Raw genomic sequence first — 26,381 nt, forward strand, 5'->3', positions numbered from 1 at the left:
TAGCAAAAAAATTGACGAACTACCGCCCTGCTAGAACACTCAGATCGTCCAGTCTTCACCTCCTAGCGGTCCCCAAAGTACGAACCGTCAGAAATGGAGATAGATCCTTCTCCAAAATTGCCCCAGAAAGCTGGAATACTCTACCTTTGCACATAAAACTTGAACCCAGCCATCAGAAATTCCGCAAACTTTTAAAGACATGGCTATTTTAACTCTGCTTGTCTCCTACCTTACCATCTGAACATCTGTCGGTGCTATGAGACCTTTGGGTGATATGCGCGCCTTACAAAAACCAATACATAGACATAGTTCTGGATGACCCAAAAGCAGTACAAATGTGACTTTGGACTCTGCAGAATACTTATTTTCACATTCGCTACATTGGACTTAAGTGCGTGTTTGGAATCTGTAGGCCTAACGGAAGTTAATCTAGCCACGGGCCCACATCCCCATAGGGGAATAATGAAGTGAAAACACAGTAAAACACACTGACTTTCCCTGGCATGTTTCTTTTCAGTGTATAAAGCCTATTCCATGTCACCACCCAATACTGCATAAGTCCTGCCACACCATTCACTTTGTAGCTGCTCCTGGACTGCGCACGCTAGGAATCTCCCCTGCGTAGCCCGTACACGTGTGCACACGCATGTACACATGTGTCTGCATGTAACCAGCCCGGTGTCCCTTACTCCAGCTGCTGCGCAGTGGCTTGTTCAAGCCAGGGGAACACCAGTAAAATCCCCATGCAGTCTCTTACATCCTGATTTCACTGTGGGCGAGTCCCAACTCATGAGGCTCCCCCACAGTAAAAGCTCAACAATTAGGTGCTCAAAAAGCGAAAAATCCGGGCGGCCCATAGTGTCAGAACCACCCTCTAACACATGCCGCGCCAAGCTGATTCCTACAGGGAAGAAGTAGCCACTCTACATGGGTACACTTCCCGTAGTCAGCGATAACTAGTTATAAGGGGTTCTGACCAGACCCCCCTTACTGACCAGTTATCCGCTTAGACCACCTACTCCTCCCATCCATGAAATCTCCACCCATGACAGGGATCACAGACTACCCTAAGAACCCTCCGGGCTCTAGGTTAGATACCTCTAGGTCACTCATGGTCTACATGGACTCAGCCTAACTAGGCTCACCTTTGCCCTTGGGCATGCAACACTATGCCTACCACTTCTCCAGACAAGGGTCCAGTGCCTCAGCACCGATGCGGTCTTCTGGGATAGGTCTAAATCCCATCCCCTGGGTCACTAGCTGGTCTCCCTTCCAGAGTTTGTTCCAACCAGTACCCTCTCTCCGTTTGGTCCTTGACCCTAAAGATGCAACCTCTCTGGACCCTCACCCTCAGCCTGCCGCTGAGGTCATTCTGCTGCCACCACCCTTTCGGGATGACTGTCTTCCCTCAAGAAAGCACAGCCACTTGTGCTTCCCCACACAGAAAAGCACCCTTTGGCCAATGGCCTGCCTCCCTGATAGGACCTCAGACCGGCCTCAACACCACACTGGCAGTGCCAGGGAGGAACACTGAGGGTGCCTCATCAGGTATCCTACAGCTCATTCCCCCGTCAGTAGCTCCACCCGGAAACTACCCCGGGAACCTAGACCCCTTCCTTATTCTCCGCTGCGAGAACAGGGCCTATGTACCCTTCCTTCCGAGAGGTGCGCTCACCTCCCGGAGTACCCTTAGAGAGCCTGTGGGTTCCGAGTTAGCTAGACCCAGGCCCACCTCCCCACCTCTCATGGCTCTCCCTGGTCTCCCTGCAGCGCCTTGGGGGACCGCCCAGGGACCTACAGGGTCCCTGGATGGCCTGCACCACCCCTTCTGAAGAGCAGGGTCCCTTCACTTAAGATAGGCCCCACCTGCCTTCAGGGTAGTACTACCACTCTCAGCCCGGGACCCTAAAGAGCCCGGCTAGGCCTGCACCACCCCTTCGCGAAACACAGGGTCCCTTCACTTAAGATAGGCCACACCTGTGTTCAGGGTGGTACTACCTGGCAGAAGGCCACCTCCTACCTCGAGCTAGGGGAACACCCCCATGCTCCTGGTCCTTGGGTCCAAGTCCCACAGGACCTACCTGACTGGTTACCGGCTAGGCATCGCCCCAGCCACCACTTCAGGTTCCCTCCACCAGCTCCTGGTCCTGGGGTTCAAGTCCCACCGGACCTACCGGACTGGTCACCGGCCACCCGACCCTGACACCTCAGGGTCCACTGCTAACCCTTTCCCTGGAAACTAGGGAGCACATCGCCCCCACTCAGATCTCCACTGGGTCAGTTACCTAGCCCACCTAGGGGCTGCCACTTCACCTCCAGGGGATGCCCTTCTCCAGACATCCCCCATATCAGCCCTTCACTCCATGATGCACTTCATAGTACACCCTCAGCTGTAGAACATAAGTTCCAGCCTAGAAGGTGTTAAAGGCTGGCTGAGCCCTTGAGGGGTTATTCTTTCAGATGCCCCATGAAACTTATGGGTGGACTGTTCTTCTTTATGCTGGGGGAGACTGCGGTGCTCCTGCAGCCCTCCTGCACCCCTTTTTCACACAGGAGGGTGACCCCCTCCTCTGGGAGCCACCAGGCACCAAAATGGCAGATTTCTTCGTGCTGGGGAGGTGGGGGGGGGGGGGGGAGACTGCGCTCCTCCAGCAGCTCCCCCAGCACCTTTTCACAAGTGAGGGTGACCCCCCTCCTCTGGGGGCCACAAAGCACCAAAAAGGCAGATTTCCAAATGCCTGGCGAGGCATTTTGGGGCGCTTCATGCTCCTCTTTACCAGCCCCAGCCACTGGGAAAACTCTCCTCCGCCCTCAGGGTCTCTGATTCAGCAGGGTGATGTCTTTACTGGCTCCCTGCGCCAGCCTTTCGCCTGGCTCTCCTCCGTGGCCTCTCTTCTCCCTGCGCAGAGGCCACTGCTCCTGCTCTTCTTCTGGTGCTGTTAGGGTCCTGGGGGCAGTCAGGGGGTCTCTCCTTCCAACTGCCCATTGCGCCAGGCTCCAGCACCTTCAGCCTCAGCAGACCACACCCCAGAGAGCTTCTCTTCCTGTGCAAGCACTTTTTAAAAGTGGAGTAGGGGCTGGCAGGAAGTCTCTGTTGGTCCTATCAAACAGCGACACATCACGTCCCTGCCCCTGCTCCCTCCTTCTTGTCCAGCCTCTGGGCTTGTTCAAAATGGCGTCGTTCAGGGTTTCTGGCCACATGCCTTTGAAGCCTCTTCCCCCACGCTGCCTTCCGTCCTTGGTGCAGCCTGGTGCCTGGCACCCAGCGACAGCGGTTGATGGATTGGCCTGTAGCCCCACCCATCTTCTCTTCGTGGAGAGGAGGCCCTAGCTTGTGGAAGAAAGGTTATCAATCCATCCAGCTGAGGTCAGCCCTCAGCCTGGGTCTGGTCATGGCTGGCTCAGAGAAATATGACAGTTCTGGATGACCCAAAAGCAGTACAAATGTGACTTTGGACTCTGCAGAATACTTATTTTCACATTCGCTACATTGGACTTAAGTGCGTGTCTGGAATCTGTAGGCCTAACGGAAGTTAATCTAGCCATGGGCCCACATCCCCATAGGGGAATAATGAAGTGAAAACACAGTAAAACACACTGACTTTCCCTGGCATGTTTCTTTTCAGTGTATAAAGCCTATTCCATGTCACCACCCAATACTGCATAAGTCCTGCCACACCATTCACTTTGTAGCTGCTCCTGGACTGCGCACGCTAGGAATCTCGCCTGCGTAGCCCGTACACGTGTGCACAAGCATGTACACATGTGTCTGCATGTAACCAGCCCGGTGTCCCTTACTCCAGCTGCTGCGCAGTGGCTTGTTCAAGCCAGGGGAACACCAGTAAAATCCCCATGCAGTCTCTTACATCCTGATTTCACTGTGGGCGAGTCCCAACTCATGAGGCTCCCCCACAGTAAAAGCTCAACAATTAGGTGCTCAAAAAGCGAAAAATCCGGGCGGCCCATAGTGTCAGAACCACCTTCTAACAGTAGGCATTGCTTGAAGTTACATTTAACTAAAACCGAGGTGGTGCTAGTTGGAAAGCTTTTTCCCCTATGGTCACCAGTTTGGTGGCCAAGTACTCTGGGCCCCCTTCCTACACAGGTAGAAAAGGCTAAGAATTTGGGGATCATAATAGACGAAAAGCTTCATTTTAAATCTCAGATTTCAAAGGTGGTGTCGTCTGCATTTTTTACCATCAAAACCGTGCGTAAAATTCTTCCATTAATCCCTAAAAAGACCAGAAAAACAGTTTTAACTTCCCTGGTTTTATCAAAATTGGACTATTGTAATGCTTTATACATTAACGTGCAGTTCAATCAGCTCAGAAGACTACAAATCGGTACAAAATGCCACCGCCAGATTAGTGCTGGACGTTCCCAAACACCAGTCCATTAGGGCTGGGATTCAGGAGGTACATTGGCTCCCAGTCGCCCAGCGCGTGAAATTCAAGGCACTTTGTTTCGCACACAAGGCCCTTTAGAGAGAAGGCCCTCAATTTCTTTGGGAGGCTTTTAGCTGGTACTCTCCTATCAGATCACTACGGTCGGCCAATGCTTTCCTAATGCCCACCTCCAGAGTCACAAAGACGAACTGGCGGGGGAGGAGTTTGAGACATAGCACTATCAGGATATGGAACTCTCTTCCACTTTCTCTCAGGAAGATTTCATCCCTGCTTGAATTTAGGAAACACCTTAAAACTTGGCTTTTTAAAAATGAGTTTCCCTCTAACAGCATTGGACCAAAAGCACCTAGACACCCAAGGGTATTAGTGCGCTATACAAATTGTTATAACATAACATTACAACCCGTCCAACAACCCCGACAGATGGCCTTCATGGGGCTTGGTATATTCAGGAAGTGATGTGGGTAAGAGAGGAGTTATACTACCCTGGGATGGGTGGGGTTACCCGACCACTTCCAGTTTTTTTTTCTCCAGGTCAGGGTGGAGTCCACTTCAAAAGTAAGAACTGTGACGAGGACAACAGGGACTAAGGATAATAAGATTTACCAGTAATTAACCGGTCATTCGCAACCACTAACCGAACCAAACTCACCTCCGGCATACATGACAATATTTAGGAACAGCTAGAAACAGGATTAAAAGAAAAAAAATGGGGAGAAGGGTGTAATTTCCCCATTGACTTACACTAGGGGGGATGTTTTGGTTGAAGAAAAAAAACTAATATAGCAACATATTTTTTTTAAAAACACGAATATTCCTCCTAAATCTAAAGGATCGACATGCAGATTTAACTCTGTTTGGTAGCACAGCATTTTGCGCAGAAATAAGCAAAATCATCTAAAGCTGGTAATTTTATCAGAAATTAAGCATGACAGTGGAACCCCTATAGCAAATCGCACCTATCCTGTTATCCCCAAGATCCTTATGATAGAGGCAATGGCCATGTATATGTCAACATGAACACAGTTCAAGCACCCACTGCCAAGGTGCAGTCCCAACAGGACTATAAAAATGTATACAAAAACCAACCGGTGCACCAATTTTTGTTTAAGCTGTTCATTTTAGCCCTTATCTATGCATACATCAAATTGCAAACATAAAAACATAAGGCACTTTGAAATATGTTCTAGAGCTATGTTAACGACCCCTGACTCTGACTAATAATTAAAGTAAAGAAGGCAGAAGATTCATGTTACAAATGAATACATAAGATGTTGTTAAAGTCCTATTTAGTATCATGTCTGGGCCTTTGCAGACTCTTAATACAACAACAAACGGTTGGTATTTTTCACTTGGGAAGGTGGCAACCCTAGGGGGAGGAGTGACAGTCACTTATTTTAGCGAAAGTGAAAGTGTCACTTTACTCTACATTTACGTTGGTTTACAAGAAACTGCAGTCACACTGGTCGCGAAAACAATACTCAACTATGGAAAGTAACTTACACAACTGTTCTGGAGTAGTACTCGCTCTTACTTCTAGCGAAGGTGGCGAGGAGCGTTCAAAAATCTCCCAGAGCAACACACACACGTGACGGCACGTCAGTGAGTAGCACAGTCCTCACCACGACAGCACACCCGCTCACCTCCACTTGTGCTTTCTCCGTAAACTTTTATTCACATAGGCTTGCCGTATTGAGTCCACCGTAGTTGTAATATGCGGCCTTTTTGGGCACCAATCAGAACTTGCAGCCTGCGAAGGCTCGACAGGTCGCGGCACCAATCAGTCGTGTTTGTTGTTACGGGCAAAGTCGACGTTGGAGGACGGAAGGAATTACCATGGATTGTACCCGTGGGTGCTTGAGGGTTCTCAGTACCCCAGGGGTACCAGTTCAATGTCTGACTAAACGATACTCGCTTTGGGACCTGTGGACATTGTCCCTACAAGTATATTTAACGGGCTTTCCAATGGCCACGCAAAGAGTACAGTCACGACCTTGTTGAAGAGAAAGTAAGGCACACCTTCTGCTTGTAACATTTAAGAAGCTAAGAAACGACGAGAAGCGGGGAAAAAGGGTGGCCATCTTAGAACGGAGGCATTGGGAAGGCGGCCGTGCTAAACTGTGGAAGTTTGTATGTGAGATTGTTTACCAGATACAAACATTTACAAAAATGTGCTCTAGTTGGCACAGATGTCCAAGCTTTAACAGGACGTAATGCATTGCAAGATGTGATTACAGCTTTCGAACACAAATGTAAGTCCGTCTGGTTCCAAACGTTTCGAACTTGTCTATGTCGTTTAGTGGATTTGGTGAATTTTCTGTTGAATGGCTAAGCACGTTTCACTTATCCGTCTCCTCGAGGGCTACGTCACGATTTCTAAGCAGCTGATACATTTGCGATCCAAGTGACGTAGCCGGAAGGAAGCGGTAGTTCTATGTTTTGATGTTGAGAGTGGACCAGAGACTTTCGGATAAGGATTTTTACCCGAATGGATGATGTATTCGCCCACCTACATTAAGGCATCAGTAGTCTGATTTTGTTTTTTAGGTAAGACTCTTGTAAAGCGCCACACATTCATGGCACTTCAGAACAGGTGAAAGATTGGCTTCACGAGATAAAGTAGGGGGCCTTTAAAGAGGGCGAATATGATGGCAAACCTGAAACACGTTGGAGAGTAAACGTTTGGGCTGAATTAAAACCAAGACAGCCCGAGAGTAGGCTGTCCCGGTTATATTCTGCTTTGGATTTCCCATAAGTCACCTGTGCCCCGCTAGAGGACACCTCTCTGACATAATGCCTATTTACAGATCTAGACGTGTAAGTTTTTCGTATATTGTTATTAAGTTTATTTTGTATTCTACTATTTTAAGGCGTTAAAACGAGCTAGCCCCAGATCGCCCCTTTTTCTAACGGGCTCATTCAAGAATACATTCATACTGATACAGTGCGCTTTCAGAGTTCAAGCCGGTTGTATAGATTCGTTTCAATTTAAACCCAGATGGTTCAGAAAAGTTACCATGGTATAACATGTACTCATTGCCATGGTATGTTGATCTAAAGAACGTGCACTGGAAACGCCACTCCGTGATCACCGTTAGCCGAGTTGAATATAAAAACTACATTAGGTGTATTCGTCTCTTCAAAAAAAAAATCAAATTATCCCCCCGTTAGTGCGTTTGTTTTGGCAGTGAATCGGGTAGGGGGCCTGCACAGCCCCAAGAGGGCGTGTGGTAACGTGCATTGTGAAAGCGATTTTTGCTTGTCAGCAAACCTATAGCTTTCCCATGCAGAACAGTCATGTGTCGAGAGTTTGTTTAGTTCTTTTATTCGCTCAAATCCAGTCTCATTCACAATGTGAACCACATGGTAGCTTCTGATGAGTCCACACTTTAAGAGCCAGTCGGTCCAACAATTGGCTGTAGCTCACATTAGAAAGAGGCATAAGACAGCCTCTGGAGTATAGCCTCTACTGGGCATTGCACTGACGAGTAGCTATATAGGTTTGCTACAGATTTGAAGTAGACGGTACATTGTGTGTCCGCCTGGTTTACGTTAAGGCACGGACCTTGAAGGGGTGTATCGGGCAGAGGTTAATAATCAGTATTTTCCTTTGGTTTACTTCAGACCGGCTAACCTTGCCCACACATCAGGACCATATGATTGTAACCGAATCATGGGAGACGCAGGCAAAGAAGATTATAAAATGCAGTCCTTTGACGCTGATACGCAACAGCTGCTCAAGACAGCCCTGAAAGGTAAGTGCTCTGTTATGAGGTTAGCTTTACTTAGTTACTTACTACAAAGCAGATGTCTCCGGCTTGGTTAGGCATACAAATGTGTTATGTCTTGCATGTTTTATACACGGACGCCAGTCCAAGTGAATACTGAAATCTTCACTTTCTGACAAATTGCAGTTCTTTTGGAAAAAAAAACTGCCCTGGTGTTGCAAAGCAGTGGATAACATACCTGTGAAATATATTCCAGTCCACATGGTTATAGTAACAAAATACAGTTCCCGGCCTTTAACAGCAGACAGTTAAAACAAAGCGTCCTTTGGTACACAGAACATTTCCCAACTGTACACCTTAGATCACCAGGGGGAACAAAACGTTTTCCAGTTGTTCCAAACTCAGACCAACCAGTCTCCGAGAGCTTACATGTTGACATGGTTGCGTACATGCATATCCTGTTTACATACTGCGTACATGCATAACTTGTTTACATACCTGCATATCCTGATTACGCTCTTGGAACATAGCAGGTGACCACTGTTTTTACTCTTTTGCCAATGACATGCATGGGTCCTTACACTTCCGGGACACTCCTTTGGAGTAGCCGTTGCGCTATAAAAGTCCCATTTAACATAACATAACATAACATAACTTAAGTCAACTTATAGAATGAATCCCCAGTTCTACATGATATGATTCCCACATGCTGTAACTCCGATTTTTGTCACTCAAACAAAAAAGTTACTTATCTTTGGTGGTAATCTTTCTGGTGCATACTCTGCCGATTCCTAGCCTTGAGCATATCTCCAGGCGTCAGATTGTATCTGTAACTCTTTTTTTTATAGCTCTCCTTTGTTAAAAACTGCACAGGTGTGACGTCACTGAAGCTTATAGCACCACCCAGCACACGAACATCAGGTTTGGGCTTTTTATTGTTTTGGTACTCAATAATAACTTTACATCTTGCCCTTAATAAAACCTGTTTTCTCTGTGCCATGGTTAGCAGGGGATTAAGCTCAGGTTAATTTAGTGACTTCAAGGGTTCATCCCACCATGGACTGTAATTATTTCTGAGGTGGGTTGTCTCTCACCACGAGTAATCCCATTTCTTACACTGTGGATGCATGATTTTTACTTTTTGGCAAAGTGGCAATTATTTAAAATACATTTGCTCTTCGTGCTGCATCACATAATTTTGTTTTTCCAAGACCTGTAATATGCTCTAAGGAAAGATGAACTTATCAGTTCCCAGACCCAGCTCATCCCACCCCAGAACAAACAGATTATTTCTGTCCACTACCCTGTGGAGTGATTAGGCCACATGCTGCTCCTACTATTTTCACTTTATAACGTTTTTTTGGCACTGCGTCAGGACATTGTGAGACTGCAAGAGAAAGTTACACTTGGGGGTGTGCACATTCATGTGTGCCGACTACTGTACTGTAATTGGCTGGCTTAGGAAGATACGTGCTGCCTTGGTTGACTTGGGCTTGGTGGGGTTGTGGAGTGATCCAATGACAACGACATTCCCTTCTAAGAGCTCCTTGAAAATGCTGTATTGGGAACATATTGATTTTAAGATCTGGAGCCAAGTTAATAGCTCCTGGATGACTAATTGGTTCCTAGTGACAAAAATTACTCCAGCCCTAGAAACTTACTGGGACCTGATTACCAAACCTAGTGACAGGAAATTATATTTTCAGCTACGAATAGGTTCCTTGCCACTCAGGTCACTGACTAGTAGCTGGTCAAATGCTGGTAATGATGCATGCCCTGTATGTGGCATGCAGCCTGAATCGATTGGTCATTTCTTGTTTGTATGCCACGCTTATATTGTCCCAAGACGCATTTGGTTGTCTCCATTGTGTAGGGCTTTGGGCACTAGGAGTAGTATTGTGGCCCTGAGGATCTTACGCACTAATACCCTACCAATTATTTCCATTGGTCTTGCCAAATATTTGGGCTGGGCATGGTATCTAAGGAACAAATTGTTACGCCCTCTCTGTTATCCTTAACTGAGCTTTGTATAATAGAGTTATGGAATACTTTTGTTGTTTTAATTCCCCTTATTTTATATGACATTCTATCATCTAGTCGCCTGCTTTACTGTTTAATCCTTTTTTTTAATACCCATTTTAATATTTATTATATGATGTTTTTTATGATTCTGTTACATTTATTTTTGTGTTTTTTAATGAATTGTAACTTTGTGATACTTGTGTCTTTTATGAATTTGAACTTTCGAATAAAGACTATGATGATGATGATGATGTAATTGGAAGGACAAGAAGGATTTTCAATTACTGCTGCACATTATATAGGTGTACGAGTAAAGTATGCACTGCTATGCCAGTATTGCTCTTTTTCTAACTGAGGCTTGCACAGCTGCTACATTCTGTACTGTGTGTTGTGTGTGTCTGTATTGCAGCTACATGTTTAGGTCTCGGCCTAGCCAAAGCAGCGCATGCGCTGCTCTGCCATGCAGAAGCCTTTTGTAATCAATACGATTCCAGCGTGCACGTGGGGAGACAAACGAGACAGAAGATGTCTACATGAGGATTGGATGCTTTACTGGCAGCGTGATACACTGGGGACTCTTTTTTTCGCTGCCAGAAAAGCCAGTCCCTGCGTGCACATCTTCTGTCCGCCCTGTAAAGAGCAGTTCACGTTCCATGAAGGGACCGCAAAAGGCAGCCGCGTGTTTATTTTTGCATCGCACTTACACTTAAAGTGAAAGCGCGATGCAATTATAAGCAAACGGCTGCCTTTACGCAATGCAGAGAGCTTGTTTATTTTGTATTTATTTTTAGAAGGATGACACAGTGTCTCTGTGATGAATTATTGATGCTGTGTTTGCGGACATACCTGTGATCCTGACGCCCTACAGCGCCGTGACTCTTTCCCTGCAGTGTTTCCATCCTCCGCTGCCGCTAAAATCATCTGTGGCCGCGGGGACGGGACCACACTCCCCATAATTCCAAGCGGCAGGGGAGCCGCCTTGCCGGATTTCGCGCCAGGAAGCGTACAAAGGAACGCCGTGACTACGGCAGAGCGGGTTTCTTGCTGTGTTTGCGGACATACCGGTGATCCTGACGCCCTACAGCGCCGTGACTCTCTCCCTGCAGTGTTTCCATCCTCCGCTGCCGCTAAAATCATCTGTGGCCGCGGAGCGGAGACGGGACCACACTCCCCATAATTCCAAGCGGCAGGGGAGCCGCCTTGCCGGATTTCGCGCCAGGAAGCGCACAAAGGAACGCCGTGACTACCGCGTCGCGGGACCGCGCGCGGGCTAAGCCCGGGCAAAGGGCGGGCCGTCTGTGGCCGTCTGTGGCCGTCTGTGGCCGTCTGTGGCCGTCTGTGGCCGTCTGTGGCCGTCTGTGGCCGTCTGTGGCCGTCTGTGGCCGTCTGTGGCCGTCTGTGGCCGTCTGTGGCCGTCTGTGGCCGTCCGGGGCAGGAGGAGGCAGGGCTGGGCCCACTCCCTAAATTCCGTGTTGCTGCTTGTAAGGTACAGTTCCAAGTCCTGTGCACATTGATTGTGACTATTCTACATACTATTCTGTGTGATTCCACACTGCCTATGACTTGGACATTGTTTTATTTAAAGTCTCTCATAAGTGCGTATAGTAATACCAACATACTTTAACGATGACATCACGCACTTCTAAAGGCAGATCTTCATTGTTGGGAGGCACAGTCCGAGGCACACTGGACAATTTTATTACAAGAGCCACCTCAGTCCTTGAGAATGAGATTGCCTTGGTGGAGCGACGCCACTCGGCCGAACATTTGCATGTTAAACGCTCTTCGCTTGGCACCATCCAGATGGCTGTCTCTCCGGTTCACGCATTGCCTCTACCGTGTTTAATAAGTAATTCGCAAATTGTCCTAGGATCTTCTTCGCCTATACGAGATATTGACTCCGAGATACAACCTTGTACCCATTTACCATCGTCTGCCGCCACTTCTCATGTTAACCCTTCGTCTAACAATATTCTTTCTGGCTCATTGCCGTTAAGGTCCACTAGTGTTACCATCACTGAGAGCCCACAAAAGAAGGGAAAGAAAAAAATTAGTAGAGGTCCACCCCCTTTGAAAAAGAGAAAGAAGGGAGCAAAGAAGCATGGTAATTTAAATCCGCCTGGTAACACTAAGTGCAACCATGTGGATAATAATACCATGATTTCTCACTCCATCGACGCCACTCAGTCACACGACGCTGAAACCCAGTCGGTCTGTCACAATTGTGATTTATTGACTAATGAAATTGTGGGTCGAATAGAGTTACTTGTAAAATCACTTCTCCTCCCACTTTTAGAAAGAGCTAAGGGTATGATGAATCAACTTGGGTTAATCGAGAAATCGGTTGCGCAAAACACAGATCAGATAAAAGATCTACTCACGAATACAGTGGCAATTCAAAACACCATCACTCATTCCTCCCTAACTGCAGTGACAGATGATAAACAACCAGGGCCAGACCAAATGAAAACAAAAATATTATCATCTTTAACAAATCAAACTAATTCATTACAAAGACGAAATAATAATACTGAGCCTGATCATGGTAATAAAAACTTAACTCCTAAAACTATTAGTTCTGACCTTAATCCACACAGTGCTCCTGCTGATATTGCCCAGTGTAAAATCGATGGTCTTAGTTGTCAGCACATAGATCTACCTCCGGAGGCGGTCCCCTACGTTGTAGTTTTGACAGGAGTTCCTGTTCTGGAACCAGGGAAGAAGGAGGGCTATTACGAGCTAAAAAATAAAGCAATGCATTGGTTGAGACAGAATAGGCCTCTACCGCCTCACATCAATGGTGAAATTTTAAATGTTCGTAGACTTGGCTGGGTCGGCTCACGGCCAAAGGATATTGTAGGTGACGTAATTATAGTTAATTTCAGAGACTACAGAGCTATTTCGCATATAGTCAATTGGTTTCATACCCAACGACAGACTACCATAAGAACTTATGACTTGACTTACTTCTATCCACAGTCGGAAAATAGGAACCCAATATTGTCTAGAATGGATCTACGCCCCCAAATAGGGCCTCTTAATTTTAATTCTCCTATTTCCAACCGTTTCCATCCCCTTGGAGGACTAGAGGATGTTGATTGACTTTCCTTGGAAGGCTACCTGCGGAGCCCAGATAGTGGCTTAATGAAGGCCTTACCAGATAGTGATTCTTGCCTTCCTGTATCAAACCATACTGCACTAAATACTAAGATCTCGCTACCGCTGTTACCAAGCACTGTTCTCCAAGTAATAGATGTTCCGATGATATCTATGACCCCTCTACCATGTCCCAAGGTTATACAGGATTCTAATTTAAGTAAATCAGAATTAGTGGTTCTATTCTGGAACGTAGCAGGTCTACGCTTCAGAATAGGAAATGACGTTTGGACTAGTTTTATTGTAAATTTTAACATCTTGTGTTTACAGGAGACATGGCAGACAACAGCCACACACCTGAATGGTTATAAAACATATTTCTCACCTGCCCAACCCTCAAATTCTGGTAGGGCTAAGGGTGGGTTAAACACCTATATCTCAAATTTGATTAAGTTGGACGAAATAAGGACTATAAAACTTGATCCTAATTTCCAGCTCATTAGCCTTACATTAAATACAAGATATTGTTTCCTCCTGGTCAACTATTACAATAATCTTTCTGATCGAGTGGCATCGGAATTAATTAATTCCATCTTTATTCTAATAACATCTTTTACCAAGAAAAAAGCCAGAGAGGTGACTATCATTTGGGGCGGTGATTTTAACCAGTCTATGTGTGCCGCATCTAATCAATTCCTATGCGACTTAAATGACGAGGCAGATATACCCATTCTTCATTTTACACACTCAACTCTAGGCAGTTCCTTAAATGAAATTATGTTCAAGCTGGATATGGGAATTGCGAATAATTTACACAACTTAAATACACCTCCGGCCCCTACCTATCATGGGCAAGGATGTAATTCCACTATTGACTATATCCTCCTTTTTAACAGTGCTGCAAAGAGGGACACTACCTTCCACACTCACCAGATTGCACTGAGTGATCATTACCCTATCAGTATTACCTTACATCTTTCCAATAGGCCTAACCCTAAAATTCCAAGTCTTCTTCTGGACCAATATGACCTAGAATTATCCAGACTAAACGGTTACTCATTAAAATCGGCCCTAGTCGACCCAACTGATATTTTAAAAAACGGTGGTCACTAAGGCATATTCGTCTATTACGAAATGCCTTGACCTGACCGTTTCTGACGCAGAGGTTATTGCCAACTTTGGCACTGTGACTCAGGAGGTTAAACGGGCTCTAATGATTAAGAAGGCCAATTCCAAACAAAGTAACAGAGGCTGGTTTAACCACACATGCACAGCGGCCTATTCTAAGTTAAAATCCTCTCTGCGTAAAACAGTCAGGGATCCCGTTGAAATATCTAAATTGAGGAAGGCCTATCATTTTGTTTTAAAAGAAAGGAAAATGGAGTTAAAAAAACAACTCTGGGATAAATTGCATGAGAGCTGTTCCAGTAACAACAACACCACTTTTTGGAAAGTGGTAAAAGCTCCATTTCTTACTGACAGCGGTAATTTGCCTAGAGTTGAGGTTGCTATAGATGAAAAGGACTGGGTCGATCACTTTTCAAGAATCTTTTCGACAGTCCCACCATCAAATGATGTTGGCAATACTGTGCCTTATTGTCAAGGGTCCTCGTTTTTCCCTATCGATATATCTATTACTCTTGACCAGGTCACTCGGGCTTTAAATGCAAGCAAAGCAGGGAAGGCCCCGGGGCCCGACGGGGTCCCAATAGATTTTTATAAAACCCAAATCGAACTCTGGATTCCTTTTTTAACTAGAGTCTTCAATGCACTATGTTCCACAGGCATTCCGGAATCCTGGAAAACATCTATCCTAGTCACGATCTTTAAGAAAGGGGACAGGAACTCAGTCTCCTGCTACCGCCCCATCTCCCTGTTAGATTCAACGGGGAAAGTGATGGGTCGGATTATGCTTGACCGATTGCAGGAGTGGGCAGTGGATAATAACATCTTATCTGACCTACAATACGGGTTCCGTGAGGGACTGGGGACCATAGATCAGGCACTAAATCTATCTCTTCTGATAGATAAATATGTCAATATCAAGGCCGGAGCACTCTATATGGTCTATGTTGACCTGTCATCTGCGTTTGACTGTGTTAGTCATGCCAAACTCTGGTCCATCCTTTTAGATCTAGGGATGGACCAGACTGCAGTCACTTTTTTAAGAGAACTTTACGCGGATGCAAGTGCCAGAGTAAGATTCGGCACTAGTGGTGAATTGACTGCATCCTTTGGGGTAGAAAAGGGGGTGAGACAAGGTTGTGTCCTGGCTCCATTCCTCTTCACCCTTTATACTAATGGTCTGGAGGGTGAAATGTTGAGTGGAGCTCAGGACCTTCCTATGGTGGCCAATCGCCGCATTCCAGCACTACTGTATGCGGACGATGCGGTCATTTTGGGCCGCACCCCAAATGAACTCCAGAGGGCTTTAAATAAATACGCTCTTTTTATGGCCAGTCTGAACCTAAGGTCAACATAGGGAAAACCTTCGTCATGAAGGCAGGTGTTAGTAAGAACACTAAAACCAGATCAATTTACTTGAATAAGGAAAGCTTAGCAAATACTGACCGCTATCCGTATTTAGGTGTCATGATTGACAAAAAACTAACCTGGAAACCGGCAGTTGAAGTAAGAAAACTCCAGTTTGCGAGAACCACCTCCGCACTTGTGAGTTTCTCCAGGAAACTGGGGAGAAAAGCACCTGCGGAGATGGTAAAAATCTATAAAGCCAAATGTATTTCAGTGGCTTTATATGGTGCAGGAGTATGGGGCCACGTGCCCGTGGCTCCCATCCAGACGATAGAAAATAATTTCCTGAGATACCTTCTTGCCTTACCAACTTCAGCCGCAAACTACTCCTGCCATTTAGAACTAGGTCTACCATACGTTACAGATCTGGCAAAAATCCAGCCTCTTTTATTATGGTACCGAACATGGTCATCTGAAAAAACTTTCCTTACACAAAAAATTATTCAAGATTGCATGGACCTTGACAACGTTCACAGATCTGGGTGGTTATCCTACGTCAAAAATTTTCTAAATGATCTAGGACTAGGAAAATACTATCATGACCCTCTCACAATCCAGGAGTTAACAAGAAAGGTCTTTTATGACCTTTGTTATAATCATCTCGAAGATCTAAGACTTAACTCAGAGGTCATGAAGCAAAAAGTTAGGCACAGTCTAACAGTCCAGACGGTTTTTGGGATTCAGCCTTACCTGACCTACAATACTACTTCCTATGAGTTATTTCTTTTGGTAAGGTTTAGACTGAATCACTTCCACCGCCTAGTGGCATTTCCGCTGAGAAATAATTGGGCCAAAATAATTCTACCCTGCCCTTGTGACGGGAGTTCCTCCCAGTCCACTATTCATACCATTTTATTCTGTAAATATTATACAGATCAGCGGAAGAAATTACTAATCCCCCTATTAAAACGCATGGGCTTCCGTACCTGTCGCCCGGCTTTACTGTATTTACAGTCACTTGAGGGGGAAGGGCTGGCCTATACTGTTTCTAATTTCCTACAGTACATCATGCGTCATAGACACAACTTAGGCTGACTTAACCCAGTTCTGATTTTATTCTATTGTATCAATTTAATAGATGTTCTACCCGGATACTTACCTCGTGATCTAAATTTTGTGAATTGTGATTATTGCGACTATTTGTACTAGCCATGACCTTTAACACAATGAATTTTATATAAATGTGTTTTTCTTAAAAAATGTATTTTAATGTGTATTTGCATATGTATCTTTTATGACTCTCTTTGGAGAGCCGAATAAAGAAAATTTTGATTTGATTTGAGTGCCTAAACTTATCACTGACTAATCTTTCGGCATTCCCAGTGCTTGTTTGTTCTTTGGACACATCTATACCAAAACACTTTCTGATTTGTACCTAGCAAAACTCATCAATGTCTTTTTTACAGAGTAAACTCTGTTGAAAACTGCCTTAAACAGAATTATTAAAGTGCCAGCTTTGAAAATAAAGTGTTACAGACAAGTGGTAAAAAGTGGACTCCAGGTACGCATCTTACATTAAGAGACGACATAGAACAAACAGATCTTGAAATTATAATAAACAAAATTATAATCATCTGAAAATGATAATCCTTTGTTTGTTGCATATTACTTCTAAAAACAAATCAATTTCGTCTTGTTTTATGCTAAACGCTAAACAGACGAGTTCAGAATTGAAGAATGTCAGACAAGGTTTTCCTCCTCTTTCCAGTGCACCCTAACTTCAGGTTTCCTCTCCTGAAGCTCTGTTTTTGTTATCACCTTCAGCGCACTGGCATAGCCATAAGTCAACATGTTGCATATCCCCAAAATCTTCTAAATAGATACATTCTGAGAAATTAACACATTTTTCATAGGTTAATACACACTACATTCAATAAAGGGAAACTCTTCTAGTACACTACTTTGAGGCCCTACAAGCGTGAAACACCCCAGTGTGCACTCCCAATGTCCGATTTATTGTTGGTGTGTTATACATGTGTAGCTCTCTGAAAGACATGTTCTCCTGTGTTTATCCGTTGTGTGCTATAATGAGCTGATACTTGCCTTTTGTCAGTGTCCCTGTGTGTAATTGGTTTTGTTCATGAAATCTCAGGGAATGGGTGATGCTCTGCTTTCAATATCTTCCCTTTGATTCTTGGTCTTGGCACCAGGGTTCGAGCCAGATAGCTCCGCATTTGATCATGTCTGCCGAAAGAGCCGGCAGCATTTAGGAATGTACGTTTCTGATGCTGGATTGTGGTTGGGGTGCATGGACAACGTTTGCCCCATGCAACCCAATTAAAAAATAGAAATAAGCATTGAAAATGCAATAGGTCTCACCTTTAAGTTAAAGCCATTTGCTTTGCTAATGGTATTGTACAGCAAAGCAAATGGCTTTAACTTAATGAAAGGCGAGACCTATTGCATTTTTAATGCTTGTTTTACTTGTTCTGTGTACTGAAGCAACCCCTGCTCAGCTTCTACTGCCACATCCATGCCTTGGTACTGGGTAGGAGTGCGCCATTCTTACCCCTGCTGTGCCTGAAGCGTATATTAGCGAAACAAGTGTTTGACTAAACAAAATGAGAAACTATTGACTTTGTCAATACTTACTTAGAAAGTGCAATAAAACAGTCTGCTAAAGAATGCTGAAATAAGATGGCAAATCATTGGGCTACAAATGAGGATGCTTTTTGTTTTCAAGGTGCAATTTTGCTGTGTTACCATAAATACGGTTTAAAAATGCATTTGTTTCATTCTCTATTTCTGTTATTTTTAGTTTGGAAAGACTAGAAAATATGGTAAACGGATACAATTTGAAAAGTTAATGGAAAGTGCATTTTGAAAATAACATTAATTTCCCAAGTAGTTCAACACAAGTAAAATGGATAAAGGTACATGTTGAGCTAAATTATGAAGTACATTTAGAAAACATCAGAAAGCCCAGTTTATTTAAAATCCATTGTAATTCAAGCAAATGTTGCTACAGCAGAGAACACATTCAAGGAGATTTTTATATTCTGTCACTGGCATTCGAAAACACGTAAAAGCTTCAGTTAGCAGTATTATAGCTAAAGCTTTTCATGTTGAAAATACTTTTCAATTACTGTTGAACATAAGTGCCCAGAAAGGAAAAAATATTACATTCTCAGAAGTAGCACATAAAAAAGGAACATGACAAGTATTCAGAATCCTCTGGAATAACCAAAGCGCAACAACAGTTTAAACTGTCCTTAATCATGGGTCTGTTTCGTGTCTGCCCTGTTTAGGTCTCGCCTACGCAGTGCTTGTGCTGTCGCTTTAAGACATGCTGTTTTCAGGTTAAGAGTATGAAGCTCCGCCCACTTCCCATCCTTTTTAATTGGCTCCTGTCCTTTGTAAATGGTGGCCTTTCATTGGTCAAAGGGCTTAGTAGTCTCTCCTTAGTACCGCCTTTTCTCTTCTTGTAACCTCCCATGAGAACACACCCTGTTACATGTGTTTAGCGGTAGGCTTTAATTACAGCCTCCAAGTACTATTTTCTTAAACAAGTTTGTCCTGCCTGCAACACAGGCAGGAAATGCTCTCCCTCACCTTAAAAAAAAAAAAAAAAAAGTGTCCAGCACGGCACGCCTCGGCAAGAAATATGGCAGCCGTGCTTTTCTTTTGTTATATGCTGGCGGAATGCGGCCGCCTGCCTTTCCTTGTCTGTCTATTTTGTTTTACAATGGCAGCACCCGTGCTTTAGCTTTAAATATCTTAAGCTAAAGCACGGGTGCTGCAAATACTTTAAAAGTAAACAAATAGGGGTCGTCCTGCTCCGGAGCGCCCGCCGAGGTCGGATCTAGCACCGGCCATAAGGTCGACAACAGCACTCCAGATCCTCGAGTGGCACTCCCAGACTCCCGGTATTGAAACTCTAAGCAGCGGAGCGGAAGTTGGCGACCGAGAGCGGACTCGAGAAGAGAGAGGCGGTGTGGGAGAGCGCTGCGGCCGCACGGAAGTGGCTGTTCCCGGTGGAGAGAGCGGAGGGCGGAGCAGCGGCGGTGGGAATCCCTGACCCCCCGGAGTGGCGAGCGCCCGCACAACACAGAGGGCCACTGAGACAGAGGTGGGAGTCCCCGAGACCGGTGGAGTAGCGGCGCTGCGGCGTCGGAGCCCGACCCGCCATCTTGGGCGGCCGGGAGTGACACAGGAGCCGAGACGGAGTGATCGGTGGCCCGCGGCGTGCCGCACGGTTTGGACCTTGAGCTGTGGTGAGACCGGGGGCCTGGGGGATCTCGAGGTGGCGGGTGGTGCCCCCCTCCCTCTCCCCCCCGCGTATACAGAGCTGAGGCGGCAGTGGAGGTGAGGTGCAGCGAGTGGAGGGGGCAGCCCAGGAGAGCGAGTCGCACCCAGTATAACAGGACGGTGTTGGCAGTGACGGGGGTCGGCTGCATGTTCTCTCCCTCTCGGTAGAGACGCCCCGGTCCGAACTCTCGAGTTAATTGCTGCCTGGGAGTCTGGGGCCAGTGGACTGGCGGCCCGTTGTGCCTGGGGTTCGAGGCGTGGCCCTTGCTGCTGGGCTGCTACATTGGCGGAGGGCTGGTCGGGGACACCGAGGGCAGCGACGGAGAGCCTTGTGGAGCTTCCTGTTGTGTGTAGAGTAACGGCTGGGTCACTGGGGGTCGTCCGCAGGCGGAGAGTGGTGCCCCCCCCCCCCCCCGGATACCGGAGTGACTGGCTGGAGTTGGGTCGTGGTGAGTTGGATACACTGGCGGTCGGGGTTCTCCGGTTCGGAGGCTCTGAGCCGGAAATCAGCTGCGCAACGGAGAGCGCCACTACTGAGCCGGGGAGCATAAGAGACGAATCGAGCCCCGAGCCTGAATGACGAGACGGACACTAAGTGCCGGGGTGAGGACCGCGATGACGGCAGTCGGAGTGCGTAGAACAGACCGGGCGGATTCGGAGAAGCACTCGGCGGGCATTGGGGAGCTGGAGGTCCCTGCCGGCCGCTGAGGGAGTTGGCCCGGTTGGTAGTTGAGGCGGTGATTTTCGGGGCACGGAGGCCGGTCAGTCAGCGGCTCCCCAGCGGAGGAGAGGTGGGGAGGGACGGGGTCCCCCGCACGATCGACCGGTGCACCGAGCGCGGAGTGATGTCCAACCAAAGGAAGCGACAGGACAAAACCATTAAAGACCTGTTTTCCAGGGGTCCGGACGGGAAGATGCCCGCGGCCTCGGATCTCGGGGGATCGGGGGGGACGGCGCCGGAGGACGGAGGGTCGGAGCCCATTACCAAGGCCTTCATGGAGTCGATGTTTGCCGCGTTGCGGGCAGACATACAGTCCTTCAAGCAAGAGTTCAAGTCGGAACTCAAGGAGGTCCGCTGAGACGTGGACAGCATCGGGGAGAGGGTCGCGGAGCTGGAAGGTATGAAGAAGTAGCGACTCTGCAGCAGGAGATCATTCGACTACATGACCAACAAGTGGACCTTCAGGTCCATCTTGAGGATCTAGAAAATCGCTCCAGTCGCCATAACATCCGTGTCAGGGGGGTGAAGATGGACGACTACTCAAAAGATCTTTACGCCTACGTGTAGGAACTCTTCAATAACATCTTGGAGCGCACTCTGGACACAGAATTGGTGATAGATCGGGCCCATAGGGCGGGGCCCCCCAGGGCGCCATCGGTGCCCCCATCGGACATTCTGGTGTGTGTGCAGGATTACCGCACCAAGGAGTTGATAATGCAAAGAGCGAGAAAGATGCACCCCTTGCAGTTTCGCGGCCTGGTGCTGTATCTGGACTTGTCCGCCCTCACGCTGCAGAAACGGCGTCTCTTCAGACCCGTCACGATGCACCTTCAGCAGAATAACATTCCCTACAGCTGGGGGTCACCCCTTTCGTTTGGTGTTTCAGAAGGAGGACAAGCTCTACCAGTTGCGCTCCTTGTCAGAGGCCTGCAAGCTGCTGGAGGTGGACCCCCCGGACGAGGCGGAAGCTGCAGAGACATCCACAGTGGGGGCAGTGAACACTGGGCCTCGCTGGCATCAACAGGGGTGTAAACGCCGTCCCAAGAAGCCACCGGCAGCGGAGATCACAAAGGGCCACCTATCGGCGTTGGAGGCTGTTTCCTCGGACCTTTCTGGTACTAACAATGGCTGAACTGGTTAAGCATGGTATCTGAGCAACTTTGTTTTTTGTATCCAGACCCTGGCGGGAGGGAGGGCTTCTTTCCACTTTTAGTGGACGTTCCCCATTGTTTTATTACCAATCACGGAATGATGGACTTCCTGTTCTAAGTTATTTGAGGTTTTGTTTTTTGGGTTGGGGGTTTTGGGGGTGGGGGAGGCAGGTGCTCCGCGTCTACCATTCCTTTAAGATTAGAACGATCCTTAGTGCCTTTAGGTCCCTGACCTGTTCACGTTACGGAGGCCCAGGTGCCACGGCACGTGACACCTCACAGGTGCAGAGTAGTCCAGGTGAGACACATCATGCCACCCACCACACTTAAGATATTGACCCTGAATGTTCGGGGTCTTAACAATCCCGTTAAACGAAGGGCCGTTTTGTCATGCTTAGAAAACTCTCACGCGGATCTTTGTTTGTTGCAGGAAACCCACCTACTAGGGCGGGACTGTCATCGGCTTAAGTCCCAGAAGTTTCCCACACAATTCTTCTCCTCGGGACCTGCCAAAACTGCGGGGGTGGCAATCCTGGTTGCACAGCGGTTTCGGGGGGAGGTTTTGCAAAAGGTAGCGGAGATCAGGGGTCAATTATTAATATACTGCTTTGTCCTTGGGGGAGTGCGTTAACAATTGGCTCCTTGTATGCCCCGAACGAGGGGGCTGAGTGTTTTTTACGTGCGGCACTTTTGGAAGCCACGGCTACACCCGATCGCAATGTTGTAATCGGGGGGGGACCTTAATTTGGTTTTTGATAATGCTCAGGATCGATCTAGCCAGCGCTCTCACCAGACTGGGGCAATTTCTAAGGAGGGGCTCCTGTACTTGCGGGAGCTGGGGTTCTGCGATTTGGCGTAGCATGGACCCACGGGATGGGGAATACTCCTTTTATTCTAACGCGCATAAGACTTACGCAAGACTCGACCATTTTCTGGTATCCTCGTCGGCACGGGCGATCTCTACGGCAGTGGATATAGGAGCAACATCCTTGTCGGACCACGCTCCGGTGACTGCGACTTTCACCCTCCCGCCCATGTCGCGTCCATCTAGGGTGTGGCGATTACGGGATGCCCTCTTGCACCGGGAGGCAGTGCTTAAAAAAATCCAGCATCAGATGCGGGATTTCCTTAAACATAACGATAACGTGGACACCACACCTGCCACACAGTGGTCGGCGTTGAAGGCGGTCTTGCGGGGTGAGTTCACCTCCATCTCGGTGGCGGACAATAGGGAGTGGGAGAGCAAACTGGGTGAGCTCACGCAGCAAGTCAGCGAATTGGAACGGATACATCAGCGGACGGGAGCTCCGAGAGTTTGGCGGCAGCTCAAGGCCGCTCGCCAACAGCTAACGGCACTTGACCAAGATAGGGCAGAGTTTGCGGCATTACGGCTGCGACACGCCTATTATGCGGGGGGGGACAAATGTGGACGCCTTTTGGCCCACAAGCTTCATGAGACTCGTCAAAGACAGGGAGTTAAGAGGATCTCTCGGGCGAACGGTGCGGAGGCGACGGAGGACAGGGACATCACGGAAGCATTTTGAGAGTTCTACAAGACACTGTATGCGGAGGCCCCACTGGACCGTTCTGATGGAACGGCTTTCTTAGATTCGGTTACACTGCCGGTTCTATCTAAGGCGCAAGCAGATCATTTAGATAGAAGCATTCAACTGGAGGAGGTCGTATCCGCAATTTCTCGTCTTAAGTTGGGAAAGGCCCCTGGCCCGTCCGCTGATGTATCCGTTCCAATTCGCTGACTTGCTTTCGATTTGGGAAAAGGGGGTGGTGATGGACAGAGTTTCTGAATGATGCAGAATACTCTTACCAAGTCAAGAGATCATGGTTTTAATCCATCACCGTTTTTTAGCTCACTGCACCATCCCAGCTCAGAACCTGGCTACATGCAAATTAGTCTGTACCTGTCCCAGTGCATGATGGGAACAGAGCAAACCAAACTACCAAGCCAATTCTTATACTGGGAAGGAAACAAGCCATATTTTACAAGAAATTTTGCCCTCAGTTGGCCCCGATCCTGACTCGGCTGTTTAATTCTTTTGCCGCTCAGGGAGATATCCCCGGCGACCTACTAGAGGCCTCGATTGCGGTTATCCCTAAACCTGGGAAAGACTGCTCGCATTGCGGATCTTATCGTCCAATATTCCTCCATAATGTGGATCTTAAACTGTATACCGGGATACTAGCTGCCCGCCTTGGCCCCCAGATGCCACTCCTCGTAGACCCGGACCAGGCAGGCTTTATCCCCGAACGACAAACGGCAGATAACACGAAACGGATTCTGCACCTTATTGAAAAGGGTCCAGGGGGAATTTATGATGTTGGCCATTGACGCTGAGAAGGCGTTTGACCGCGTCCACTGGCCATTCCTGGAACAGGTGTTGGAGAGAGCGGGTATGGGCGCAGGGTTTCGCGCACACATCCTTAATTGTTATTGGTTTCCCACCGCGGTTGTTAGGGTGAATGGCTTCACGTCCTCCCGCTTCCGTATCGAGAGAGGCACGAGTGTCCACTATCCCCCCTCCTTTTTGCCCTCTATATGGAACCCTTGGCCCAGAAGCTGAGACAGAACGGGGATTAGGTTCGGGGGATATGTCCACACGATAAGTCTATACACGGATGATGTCCTGTTGTCGTTGTCTGACCCACTTTCCGCTCTCCCGGCTTCCTGGGAGGAGCTGGATGGGTTTGGCCGGGCGGCCGGGTTTAAAGTAAATGCAGAGAAGTCCTTAGCTTTGGACTTATCGTTATCTAGTTCCACTCGAGCGGGCCTGCAGACCAGACTTCCCATTAGTTGGTCAGTCACCTCGATCTCATACTTGGGGATCCAGTTGGCCCCCTCGCTGCCTGCTGTGGTCGTCTTGAACTATACTTTATTGCACAACAGAATCCGTCGTCAACTTGACCGGTGGCGGCACTGCCCCCTTTCCTGGTTGGGTAGGATTGCAGCAGTTAAGATGACCGTCCTCCCGCAGATTCTGTACCTCTTTCGTACTATCCCTCTCCGTCCGCCGATAGGATGGATTAATGCGATGCAGTCTGAGTTGTCCCGGTTTGTCTGGAAGGGGCGGAGGCCGCGCATGCGGCGAGCATTGACGTTGCTGGGCCCGGAGGCGGGGGGCCTTGGGGTTCCGGACTTGAGACTATATTTCCAAGCTGCCCACTTGCGATATCTGGTAGAATGGAGTAAATGGGAATCGGAGAAAAACTGGCTGTTTCAAGACCAGGCTATTGCGGCGCGTCCTCTGCAGGAGATCCCCTTCTTACGCAAACCCCATAGGCCCCCAAATTTATATGCTTCATATATCACGCGGGTCCCTCTTGAAGTCTGGGATGCCACCAATCTTTTGCATGAGTTGACCACCTTTCCGTCTCCGCTTACCCCGCTAGCGGGCAATCCCGACTTCGCCCCTGGTCTGGAGGAGGCCGTCTTTGCGGGGTGGAAGGCGGCAGGCTGCTGGTCCCTTTGCCATGTTTATGGGGGAGAAGGGGGGGTACACTCGTTCGCTCAACTGCGGGAGGACTTTGGGCTGCAGGAGACGGAGAGGCTGCGATATATGCAGGTGCGACATTGGGCGCTTCAGCCGCAGGTTCGCTCTGGGGCGGAGAGGCGTCTCTCCCTCTATGAGCGATGGCTCATTACACGCACATCAGATAAACTCCTCATTTCTGATCTTTATAAGCAATTGCAGATCAAATATAAACACTCACATAACTCTAGCAGGAATAGGTGGGAACGGGAGCTGGGAAGAACGCTGAGCCATAAGGAATGGGAGGACATATATTATAGGGCGAGGCACTCCGCATACCACATGGGACTCACGGAGACTCTCACGAAGATTGTGACATACTGGTATTACACCCCAGAGCGTTTGCACGAGATGGATCGGGCCCGGGAGGCACGGTGCTGGAGGGGTTGTGGAGTGGTGGGCAGACTCACCCATGTCTTGTGGGAATGTACCCATCTCCGATCTTACTGGAAGCAAGTGTTAGAGGAAATGGATAGGCATTTTGAGACGGAGGTGCCACGTTTCCCGGCATATGTGCTTCTCGGCTTACCCAACCCTTTGACGTACCCGCTGCGGTCCCGTGGGGGTCGACTGATGACCATTGCACTAGGGTCCGCTATTCAAAACATCCTTAGTCACTGGTGTACTACTCGGGGGCCGACTTTTACGGGGTGGTTGCATCGTTTGTGGTATGTCTTGGGTATGGAAAAATTAGCACTGACCATGACGGGGGAAGGGGAGAGATTTGGAGAGTTATGGCGGCCCTTCCTATCGATTTTGGCCTCTGAATTCAGGGAAGTCACTTGTCCCCGATATCTAAGACTGCTACGTATTGCTGAGACCTCGGAAAGTGGAGGGCACTAGCAGCTCAATGAGGGATTAGGAACGACGCGGAGCACGGGGGTTGAGGGGAGGGGGTGAGGGTTTTCATTGTCTGGGGGGATATGTTTGGT

The 26,381-nt window shown here is 47.8% G+C and overlaps 2 protein-coding genes across 14 annotated transcripts in view; one reads left to right on the top strand and one right to left on the bottom strand.

Annotated features, from left to right (window-relative positions):
* SLC25A19 (solute carrier family 25 member 19) overlaps positions 1-6,421 on the bottom strand; it is a 277,279-nt gene extending 270,858 nt beyond the window's left edge. For 2 of the 11 annotated variants that reach the window (XM_085617026.1, XM_085617024.1), the window contains exon 1: positions 6,050-6,411. The gene's annotated coding sequence lies outside the window, so the exon portion shown is untranslated. Of the gene's footprint in view, positions 1-5,909 lie in introns of all 11 variants that reach the window. The other 9 variants (XM_085617023.1, XM_085617022.1, XM_085617030.1 and 6 more) reach the window with 9 other exon arrangements.
* The window catches only part of MIF4GD (MIF4G domain containing), a 44,728-nt gene continuing 24,624 nt past the window's right edge, over positions 6,278-26,381 (top strand). Inside the window, exons 1-2 of one of the 3 annotated variants that reach the window (XM_085617033.1) lie at positions 6,278-6,414; positions 8,031-8,161. In XM_085617033.1, the coding sequence (XP_085473159.1) occupies positions 8,080-8,161 (82 nt within the window). In that variant the 5' untranslated portion in view covers positions 6,278-6,414; positions 8,031-8,079. Of the gene's footprint in view, positions 6,415-6,796; positions 6,954-7,090; positions 7,224-8,030; positions 8,162-26,381 lie in introns of those variants that run through there. The other 2 variants (XM_085617032.1, XM_085617034.1) reach the window with 2 other exon arrangements.

The sequence above is a fragment of the Triturus cristatus genome, chromosome 7, assembly GCF_964204655.1.
Source record: "Triturus cristatus chromosome 7, aTriCri1.1, whole genome shotgun sequence".
Taxonomy (NCBI): Eukaryota; Metazoa; Chordata; class Amphibia; order Caudata; family Salamandridae; genus Triturus; species Triturus cristatus.